Here is an 11,201-nt window from a genome sequence, read left to right on the forward strand (position 1 = left end):
AATATGACTTCCATGAAAAAATGCACCAGTAGCTTATTAATCTCCAACACTGTAAAACTGCTTCCAGGCAGCTAATCAGACCAAAGTAATCCATATGAAAAAGCTTCCATCTCCAATAACACGTACTAACTGCCAAACCTGCATTGAATCCAAAACACATACAAAATTATAATAAGTTATAACCAGCTTCCAAATGAATCTGGAGAGTAATAAGAGTGCATAGTTGATTTTCCAAGAAATCATCATATGGACACACCACTATTATATTAAGGTACCATGAAAATGTGGACAGCACACGCTGTAAAAAAGAATGCTAGTTACAAGTTAAAAAATTGTTCTATAAATGAGACAATTTATCATCCAAACATAGTTAGGTCAACATCATTTTAAAACAATTGATGGACAAATCATTTCATATTCATCAAGTACAACAAAAATCAAGTTTGTAAGCACGTGAGAGGACTAATTAAATATATCAAAATGGATGACTCCATACAATACAATGTAGTTCATAGTATAATTATTTACAAAACAGAGAACTTCGGCTAAGCCCTTTAGAACGAAGATGAACTTAATGGTTCAGATTTTGTCTAATGATTTCAAACCATAACCTTCACATCTAGATTAACCGCACCCACGAATTGTGAAGAACAATAACATATGTTGGAAGAAAAAAAGCATGCATTCTCCCATTTATTGATTAGCCTTCATGACATACAAGGTACATAATCATCTCTGCCCGCACATCAAGCTGAGATGGGATACAAGGTACCACTGTTCAAAATATCGGCCGATATACCAATAAATCGGCCGATTTATCGCTTATCAGGGTCTGACCGGTAAGATAAACACATATCCCCTGAGTTTATCGGTCTGGCCAATTTATCGGCTGCCAGAGCGATTTATCGGCAGTCAGAGCGATTTTGGCCGGTAAATCCAGGGGGCCCACCTGTCCGAAATCACAAAAAAATCTCCTGTAGCGCACCGCCTTCCCCATAACCCTCGCGCGGGACACATCCCTCCCGAGTCCCGATAGGGTTTGGCGTTTGGGCTTCGCCAGCAGCCGCTCCCCGCGATTCACCACGCCGCTGCCACCATGGTCTCCTTCGACGGCCGGACCTAGCTCGCCCGCCCCTCACCTCGTCCCCCTGTCCAGCACCGCCCCGCACCTCGTCGGCTCGTCCTCGTCTCCAGCACCGCCCCGCACCTCGTCCCTCATCTCATCCCCGTCTCCAGCACCGGCCGGCCGCGCCCAGTCCTTGAGGATTCCACACAGAGGCGCCCCATCCTTGAGGCTTCCACATGGCGGCGCCTAGGAGCAGGACGTCTGGAGCAGCTCCCCGCCCACACCCCTCCCCAGGATCCAGCAGCGGCGTGCCTCAACCCCCCGCCAACCCTTCGTCCACGATCGAGAGCAGCAGAAGCTCCACACGCCACGACATGGATTCTTCTCATTCCCGATTCTATTCTCTGGAGAAGTAGTGATGCATGCTTGTTGATTTATTTTGGTTGAGTTGAGTTATGTAGATGGCTGATTGTATTAGGCAGATTTTAATTATATTAGTCAATTATTGCTTCATTAGTAAACTATGTAGATGGCTGATACATGGTTGTTTCCTTTATTTATGCAGATGCTGATGCATGGTTGTTTCCTTTTATTTATGTAGATGGCTGGTTCAGGTTCATCTCAAGTTGCAAGTTCATCACTTAAGAGGAAGTCGGATGACATGGCTTGGGAGTTTGCCGAGTTGATTGATCCTAGTGATCCGCAAAGACTCAAGTGCAAGCTTTGTGGAAAAGTTATGTCGGGAGGGGTCACTAGGATGAAGGAGCACATTGGGCAGATCAAAGGCGCTGTGGCCAGCTATATGAAAGCTACACAAGATCAGATTACTCGAGCTTTTGCATCACATGGGGCACCAAAGAGGAAGAAATTGGCAAAGCAAAAGCGTGAAGAAGAAGTTAAAGCTGCAGTCACCATAGAGGTCAACGAGGATGATCAAGAACAATTGAATGAAGTTGGTGAAGGTACTCCAAAGAAGGGGGCAATGGATCAATATCTTGCACCAATTGATCCTTCGATCCCGTTGAAATCTAAAAAACAGCAGACTATAAATGATAGTGTTGATAAGGAAATAAGCTACAAAGTTGGGCAATATTTGGCTAGATGGATGTACAAGAAAAATGTACCCTTCAATGCTATCAATGATGATGATTTCAAACACTTTTGTGAGGCTCTTGGTCGCTATGGTCCTAATTGGAAGCAACCCTTGCAATATATGATCAGGGAGAAGATGTTGGTTCAGGAGGTGGAAAGGACTAGGCATTTGTTGAAGCCACATGAGGTCGAGAGGGCGGATACGGGGTGCTCTGTCATGACTGATGCTTGGACGGACAAGAAAAAGAGGAGCATCATGAACTTGTGCGTGCATTGCAAGTTGGGGACCGTCTATCTTAGATCAAAGGAGGCGTAGGCCGATGCACATACAAGTCTATACATTTTCAATTATGTGGATGAATGCATTGACAAAATAGGTATGAATCATCTTCAACTTTCTCTCATTCGTTTCTTTTCAAGTTTATTACTTGCTGAATTTTAGTACTTGCTTATTACTTGCTGAAAATTACTTATTGTGTTTTGTAGGTGCTGAAAATGTTGTGCAAGTAGTCACGGATAATGCTTCAAAAAACATGGGAGCAAAGGTGATGTTGAAAGATAAAAGGCCCAAGTTATTTTGGACCTCGTGTGCAACTCACACCATCAACTTGATGGTAGAAGCGGTTGCAAAGTTGAAGCATTTTGGTTCTACAATAACCAAAGCCAAAGAAATGACTACTTTCCTTTATGCACATCATACTACATTGGCCTTGATGAGGTCCTATACAAAAAAGAGAGACATTGTTGGACCGGGGGTGACTAGATTTGCTTGGGCATTTCTTACCTTCCAAAGTCTTGATGCTAAGAGGAAGCAACTAAAGGAAATGTGTTGTAGTGATACTTGGGAAGGATGCAAGCACACGAGACAAAGAAAGGGAAGGTGGCTCATGCCGCAATAGTGAGTAGGGCATTTTGGAAAAATGTGTCTCTTTGCATTAAGGTATTGTTTACTAAACTTCGAATTGTGCTTGTGTATGTTGGAATGCATGTGTATATGTTAAATACTAATGTTGTGCACTTGTGCTTGGGTATGTTGGAAACTTGGAAAGGTTTTTGAGCCATTGGTGAAGATACTTCGGTTGGCTGATGACGATGGACAGTCCATGGCCTCTATGTATGGAGAAATAATAGAGGCCAAGAAGGCAATATTGGTTGCGGTTGATAATTCGGACAAGGACTATAAGGCGATCACAACGGCCATGGAGAGCAAGATGAATGGGAGGCTAGATACCCCATTGCACATGGCTGCATATGCCTTGAATCCATATTATAGTTATGCTACCACAAGCATCTTTACCGATGTGGAAGTCATGTCCAGCTTGATGGAAGTTATTGAGCAATTTTATCTCGATGATGATGAGAAGCAAAACAAAGTCCTTAACATTGACTTGCCCAAATTTAAAAAGAAGGAAGGCATGTTTGGGAAGGTGGTGAAGGAAATATGCCCTAGAGGCAATAATAAAGTTATTATTTATTTCCTTATATCATGATAAATGTTTATTATTCATGCTAGATTTGTATTATCCGGAAACATAATACTTGTGTGAATACATAGAGAAACTAAACTTCACTAGTGTGACTCTACTTGACTAGCTCGTTAATCAAAGATGGTTATGTTTCCTAACCATAGACATGTGTTGTCATTTGATTAACGGGATCACATCATTAGGAGAATGATGTGATTGACATGACCCATTCCATTAGCTTAGCACCCGATCGTTTAGTATGTTGCTATTGCTTTCTTCATGACTTATACATGTTCCTATGACTATGAGATTATGCAACTCCTGTTTGCCGGAGGAACACCTTGTGTGCTACCAAATGTCACAACCTACGGCCTGTTTGCAATTTTTTAGAATCCTCAAATTCCAAAAGGAAAAAAAGATATGGTCAAATTTAAGTTTTTTTTAAATTTTTTTTGTTAAATCTGGTCAAACTACTTATTCAAGAAGTATTAATGTTACTACATAATTATTCAAGAATATTAGTGTTACTAAATAATTATTGCAATTTTTTGAATTTTGGTCAAATCTGGTCAAACTATGGTCAAATTGTGGTCAAACTATGGTCAAACTTATTTAAGAAATATTAGTGTTACTAAATAATTACTGTTTTTTAAAATAATAGTTTGAAACTCAAACAGTGAAATGTGTGACTTCATGCTCAAGCTAAACTCCTGAGGGTTAATAGGATTGGCATCTTACTATTGTCAGGAAAACAACAAGTGCAGACTTGGAAATGAAGGAGAATAGAACCCGAAAGTTAAGTGTGCTCGGGCTGGAGTAGTGAGAGGGATGGGTGACCGGTCGGGAACTTAGATGATTTGGAATGAGTGATCCACACTTGAGCAGTTAAGAGAGGTGATTAGAGACTAAATCACCAAATAATTTAGAAAAATTAAAAATCGAAAAAAATAATCAAAATTTTTTTCCAAAATTTTCAAAAAAAAATAAAAAAACCTTTAGCACCAACCGGTACTAAAGGTCCCCCATACCAGGGCGCGAGCTCACGCCACGTGGTGCCACTTTAGCGCTGGTTCGTGTCGAACCGGTACTAAAGGGGGGGGGGGCTTTAGTGCCCACCAATTAGTGCCGGTTATGGAACCGGCACTAAAGGCCCTTACAAACCGGTTTTAAAGCTCCGTTTTCTACTAATGAACTAACTTCAAGTCTTATCATTAAATTTAAGAGACGAGGGGTTCTTCGGTTAATAGAGCAAGCACTGAAAATGTGAATGGTGTGTAACTGGAAATAGAAGATGATGAATAGACAAAACTTTAGCGCTGGTTCGTGTCGAACCGGTACTAAAGGGGGGGGCTTTAGTGCCCACCAATTAGTGCCGGTTATGGAACCGGCACTAAAGGCCCTTACAAACCGGTTTTAAAGCTCCGTTTTCTACTAATGAACTAACTTCAAGTCTTATCATTAAATTTAAGAGACGAGGGGTTCTTCGGTTAATAGAGCAAGCACTGAAAATGTGAATGGTGTGTAACTGGAAATAGAAGATGATGAATAGACAAAACTTCACATAGCCAATGAATTTAATCCAAATGAGAACCATTTACTGCAATAAAGTCTCGGAAAGGGCATTTGCCTTGTGATTTTCTTTAGCGCACTATTGGTACGTTCCATGTGACCATATCTATTTTGCTTTCTATTTAGAATATATTCACATCTCACAACTAAATTTATTTGAATTATAAATCCATTTTTATCCTACTGTGTCTACTAGGACTTTGGTAACATGGCGAGTTTGCCTCTATGCAAGGCTGGTTATATGTCTTTCTTTTGCCAAAAAATGTACAAGTGAGAGATGCTTTTGACCATGGTGAAAGAAATTGCACAAAAATGACATCTGGTATGGATAGCTTTACTTTTTGGCAACATGGCGTGTTTTCCTCTAGGCGAGGCTAGTTATATGTCTTGTGTTTGTCAAGTTTCAAGTTTATTTGGTCAACGAATCTTCATTTTTGTGACACTATTATGATTATGTTTTCACTTAGTTATTAATATGGATTTGTTGTTTGGAAGTTTGGTGCTAGTATATTATATGCCGCGGTATCCGAATACCTGGCTATTGATTTCTAGATTATACACTTAGGCTCAACTTGCCCAGGCTCCACAAAAATTCAGGCTCTGCCACTGCCCTCGGCCCAGCCCATGAACAGTGGGCCGACGTGGCGTGCACACCCTAGTCTGGGACACCGTCAACTACCACCTACGCAAGACCCCAAGGAACTCTGCAAAGTTGGCAAGCTCCGCTGCAACAAAGAAGGAGCCATCGGACAAAACTCCATTGCACCAGCGCCATCTCCGCCTCGACGTCGACACCTGGAACCACTAGATCGACTGCGCCCGCAGGAAGCTAACCACACCACGCCCCACCCTCCTCCATGCCATCGACAAAACCAAGAGACGAATTGGGCTATTATAGATTTTGAATACAATAAAAAGGTTAATAATTCTTGGTGTGGGGACGGCTATTTTGGCACTAGGTTGCATATGCTCTCGGATGAACAATATGTTTGAAAAAAAGTAAATACAATATGTTTGAACAAACCGTCATCGATTTAGCTGACGTGGAAGCAACACACACCTAACATGGCGTCTACATGGATCTGACGTGGAGGCCAACATGGCCCATGAAGAAACCAGCCTAGTTAGGATTTTGCGCCGATAATTTATTTTGCTCATGTCCAGTAGCTTGTTTATTTAGTCCAACCCATTACGCCATTTTCATCCAATCTTTTTTCACGTTTTCTGGATGCAGCACAATTTACAACAACCAAATTTTATTCATTCAAAAATATCATTGGTTCACATAACAATACAGAGATACAACAATCTTAATCTGATTTCCAAAAAAACTTAATATCAAAACATCACAAGCACATCTAGAATGTGCTATAAGATGATTATTTTTCTAATTTTGAGTAATATGACTTCCATGAAAAAAATGCACTAGTAGCTTATTTTAATCTCCAACACTGTAAAACTGCTTCCAGGCAGCTAATCGGACCAAAGTAATCCATGTGAAAAAGCTTCCATCTCCAATAACACGTACTAACTGCCAAACCTGCATTGAATCCAAAACACATACAAAATTATAATAAGTTATAACCAGCTTCCAAATGAATCTGGAGAGTAATAAGAGTGCATAGTTGATTTTCCAAGAAATCATCATATGGACACACCACTATTATATTAAGGTACCATGAAAATGTGGACAGCACACGCTGTAAAAAAGAATGCTAGTTACAAGTTAAAAAATTGTTCTATAAATGAGACAATTTATCATCCAAACATAGTTAGGTCAACATCATTTTAAAACAATTGATGGACAAATCATTTCATATTCATCAAGTACAACAAAAATCAAGTTTGTAAGCACGTGAGAGGACTAATTAAATATATCAAAATGGATGACTCCATACAATACAATGTAGTTCATAGTATAATTATTTACAAAACAGAGAACTTCGGCTAAGCCCTTTAGAACGAAGATGAACTTAATGGTTCAGATTTTGTCTAATGATTTCAAACCATAACCTTCACATCTAGATTAACCGCACCCACGAATTGTGAAGAACAATAACATATGTTGGAAGAAAAAAAAAGCATGCATTCTCCCATTTATTGATTAGCCTTCATGACATACAAGGTACATAATCATCTCTGCCCGCACATCAAGCTGAGATAGGATACAAGGTACCACTGTTCAAAATATCGGCTGATATACCGATAAATCGGCCGATATGCTCCTAAGAGCCGAATTGGATTTCTTTTTGGTGTGTTGTTTTGTTCCCTCTCTATGAGTTCAATATTCTGAAACAAGGGGGACAAGAGTCTCTCACGTGTATTAAAAGAGCCGGTTCTTCTTCTTGTACGAAGGTTATTTTTTTAAGTCGTCATTTATAACATTGTATACCCCATCCTTTTCTAGAAACAATATTTTAGTTATATCTTATGCATTTAGTGTATTTAAAAAATTAATACTCACCAGACTATGCACAATGTGGGCGAAAGTGCCTTTATGCTCCCGAGCTCATTTGAGCTCGGTGAACAGTAAAATCGAAAAAAATTCAAAATAAATTCAAAAAATTCTAAATTTTTTTTGGGAGAAACATTGACAAAAGTTCTAACTGCTTGCAAAAATTCATCATGAAATCACATTCCTGTAAATCGTGGCAAAAAAAACAAATTCAGTGCTCCAAAATGCTTTTGAAAGTAGCTTTTTCAGAGTACTGATTTTGTTTTTTTTGCCACGCCTTCTAGAAATGTGATTTCATGGCAAATTTTTGCAAGCACTTAGAACTTTTGTCAATGTTTCTCCCAAAAAGAATTGATTTAGTTTTGATTTTACTGTTCACCCGAGCTCATTTGAGCTCGGGTGCAGAAACTCTGCGTCCCAATGTGGGCCCTTACTATTTGATGTGGAACAAGTACGTCGGTCAAAACTGAAGAAACACATGAACTCACAAGTATCAGCGCATTCATCCAACTCCTTAAACCGTGGGATGCCATTCAGGAGGTCATCCTTACGCGGAGTCACACAGACTCTTGGTCATGGTCGTGGGAATCATCAGGCACTTATCTTCCATGTCGGTATATCAGGCTTTATTTACCCCTGCTATTAGTTTTCTGTGCGCTGACACAATATGGAAGCATGGGCTCCTCTCCGGTGCAATATTTTTCTTTGGCTGCTAATCCGCAAGCGTGTTTGGACATCCGACCGTCTTGCAAGGAGAGACCTTCCGCACAATGCTAGTTGCTCTTTCAGTAATCCGCACAACTATTCAACAACACTCAACTTCCGCGGCAGACGCTAATTGATTTAATTAGATCTGATCGTGTCTTGTGGGTGCGTGCTGGTGCTAAGCATCTAGGCACCCTCCACCCTATGTAGTTTCTGGTTGACCATGGTTGTTCATTGTCATGACTGGTTGTTCCTGCCTTGTACTAGCACATGTACTGTTTCCTTCTTATTTCTATCTTAATATATGGCAGGCAGTCCTCCTACATGGTTTGGAAAAATAAAATCTGTGAGTCACAAACACCAGCAACATTGTGAAACTGTTGTCCTCGAGACCACCAAGAACTCGACGTGGAATAAACCATGACTAGGGCTCCCATGTAAACCTTGAGCAACCTAGAGATCTCACGGTTGGCATAGCAAATACAACATGTGTATGCTTCTAAAAGAAACATCGTATACAAGATAGAGACCAGTGCATGAACACAGACTTAACATAAGACTTAAGACATACAATCCTTTGAACTGAAGGATTTCATAAGTAACAATGGATGTCTAGCCTCACAATCAGAATGAGCGAATAACTTTTGGCCTCCCCGGTCACAATAAAGGGGATGGTCTCCTACCCTCGTCAATGAAGGTAGAAAAGAGTCTAGTATTTTCGGTCATGATTAATGAATGATTCAAATACCATCGGTCATGAAAAAAGAGTTGAGTTATGACACAACAATGAATCATGGTGATGATGATCGCGGAAAAATGTATCATGATTTATAGAGTAGATATATCAATATGTCATGATGTTGAGTAGGCACACCACTCATACACAGAAACCATAAATTTCACTCAGCAAGATTTTTTTGAGGGAACACTCAACAAGTATTGATGCTCAAAATAAGTTAAAACTTTGTAGGAAGCTCCCAATAGCACTGGGGTCATGTTACCAAAGTTCGGCTCAAATATATTTTTTGTATCATTCTGACGCGCACCGTGGCCATGTGAACAAACATAATAATGCAGGACATCGAGCTGTTCTTCAAATGATATAGTAGAACTTATAATGGAGCCTTTTACATGTCTCTACTAGACTACTACCCTTCATTACATTTTCAGAGCTAAACTCTTCTTGGTAGATGCAGGCTAATTTTATTATTTCATCTGTGCTGACCTTACAATGTGGAGCACTACCCGCTGGATGTAAGGATTATTTAAGTGAAATATGTACAGAGCATTCAGTGAAAATGTACTATGGCCCTAAAATGTTTCAGGCCTGAATCCTTCCGTGTTAAGCTAAGGTTATTTTCTAAGTTAGCACTACTGATGTCGTGGTTCTGCAAGTAGGCAGTCGACTATGCTAATATTGAAAGACTTTTTCCAGGGCCCAAGTCACAAGAATTTACTCATGGTTAATCTGCCAGCGTTGGCCACTTTCGTGAAACGGTGCCTTGCTCTGGACACCTGAATCAAACATGCTGACCCTATGCTGGTTTAATTTTTAATATAATAGGTATTCTCTTCTTCATCTTCAAAGCAAAAAGATATCCATAAAAGTTTTTCTGTAAAGTTAAGTCAATATTTTTTTCATTTTATAACTTGGCAGGGGCCGCGCGAACGCGTACCCCCTCTTACATAAATTTTGACGTCCACTCTCCCAAGGAAAATGGTAGATGAACACAGTCACTATGTGCAATGTGAGCCATTAATCTAGGTCATGAGCCTTTTTGATCACCCATAAACCCCGTCCAGGTAAGTATGTTCAAAGATCGAACTCCTGTAGTTATATACTGTTCTTTTCCGAGGGAATCTTGTTAATCTTTCCGTGTGGGACTAAACCAAACGTAGGGCAAAGGATTCAAGGGCCCAATTGCTCCTGTAGTTTAACTATTCTTTTGTCTCAAAAAAAAACTATTGCTGCTCAACTTGATCGATCGCTACCCTTTTGTATGCTTGTGTCTCCGATCCGATCAAAACATTGGAAGAACACGCACCAAGTGCCGGCACGTGTCCGTCGTGTGGAGCCCCTCGCCGCGCTCCTTCTGTCATCAATAAAAATAAATAAATTAATAGGTATTCTCTTTTCAAAGAAAAAAAACACATTCATCATGTTTTTTCTAAAGTGGATGATCAACACAAAGTTTATTTTTATAACTTGGCAGGGGCCGCGCGAACGCGTTCCCCACTCTAACACAAATTTTGACGTCCACTCTCCAAAAGGAGATGGTAGATCAACACATTCACTATGTGCAATGTGAACCATTGATCTAGGCCATGAGCCTTCTTGATTGCCCATAGACCCTGTCCAGGTAAGTATGTTTGAAGGTTGCCCTATCCTCTAGTAATATACTCGTATTTACTGTGTCAATCTTGTTAATGTTTCCGTGTGGGACCAAACCAAACTTAATTAGCCTGGTGGCATGGTCTATCTCAACCGAACATCATCGGTCGTAGGCTTAGGACGAACGCTTCAAGGGCCTAGTTGCGTCTAGCCCATTAACACAGAGCCAGCCTCTTGCACGATCTCAAGGGGAAAAAAAGCAGTTTTTCTCAAAAGAGAAAAGTATGTTTTTGGTCCCTCAAATTCCCATAAAGTATAGACTTGGTCTCTCAAGATTTTTTGGTATGCATTTGGTCCCTCATGTATCAAAACCGGATAAGTTTGGTCCTAAACCAGATTTTGAGCACGTTGACCGGGTTTGACCGCCACAAAACCGCCCGATAAACAGTAAATATGAAAAAGAACTTCGAAAAAATGACAAAAAATTTGCTAGAGCCCATCCAATGTCATTTCATG

General features: G+C 40.2%; 1 protein-coding gene and 2 non-coding genes across 3 annotated transcripts; 1 reads left to right on the forward strand and 2 right to left on the reverse strand.

Moving 5' to 3' along the window:
* The first annotated feature begins 1,667 nt into the window (after positions 1 to 1,667).
* Positions 1,668 to 2,474, forward strand: LOC147981745 (uncharacterized). The gene has a single exon (XM_087516084.1). It carries the CDS (start codon positions 1,668 to 1,670, stop codon positions 2,472 to 2,474), a length of 807 nt encoding a protein of 268 aa, XP_087372210.1.
* Positions 2,475 to 10,007: 7,533 nt separating this feature from the next.
* Positions 10,008 to 10,164, reverse strand: LOC125549719 (U1 spliceosomal RNA). The gene has a single exon (XR_007301446.2). It is a non-coding gene; the product is annotated as a U1 spliceosomal RNA (small nuclear RNA).
* Positions 10,165 to 10,562: 398 nt separating this feature from the next.
* Positions 10,563 to 10,721, reverse strand: LOC125549731 (U1 spliceosomal RNA). The gene has a single exon (XR_007301457.1). It is a non-coding gene; the product is annotated as a U1 spliceosomal RNA (small nuclear RNA).
* Positions 10,722 to 11,201: the final 480 nt, after the last annotated feature.

Source organism: Triticum urartu, chromosome 3A (assembly GCF_056163025.1).
Source record: "Triticum urartu cultivar PI428250 chromosome 3A, HENAU_Tu73, whole genome shotgun sequence".
Lineage (NCBI taxonomy): Eukaryota > Viridiplantae > Streptophyta > Magnoliopsida > Poales > Poaceae > Triticum > Triticum urartu.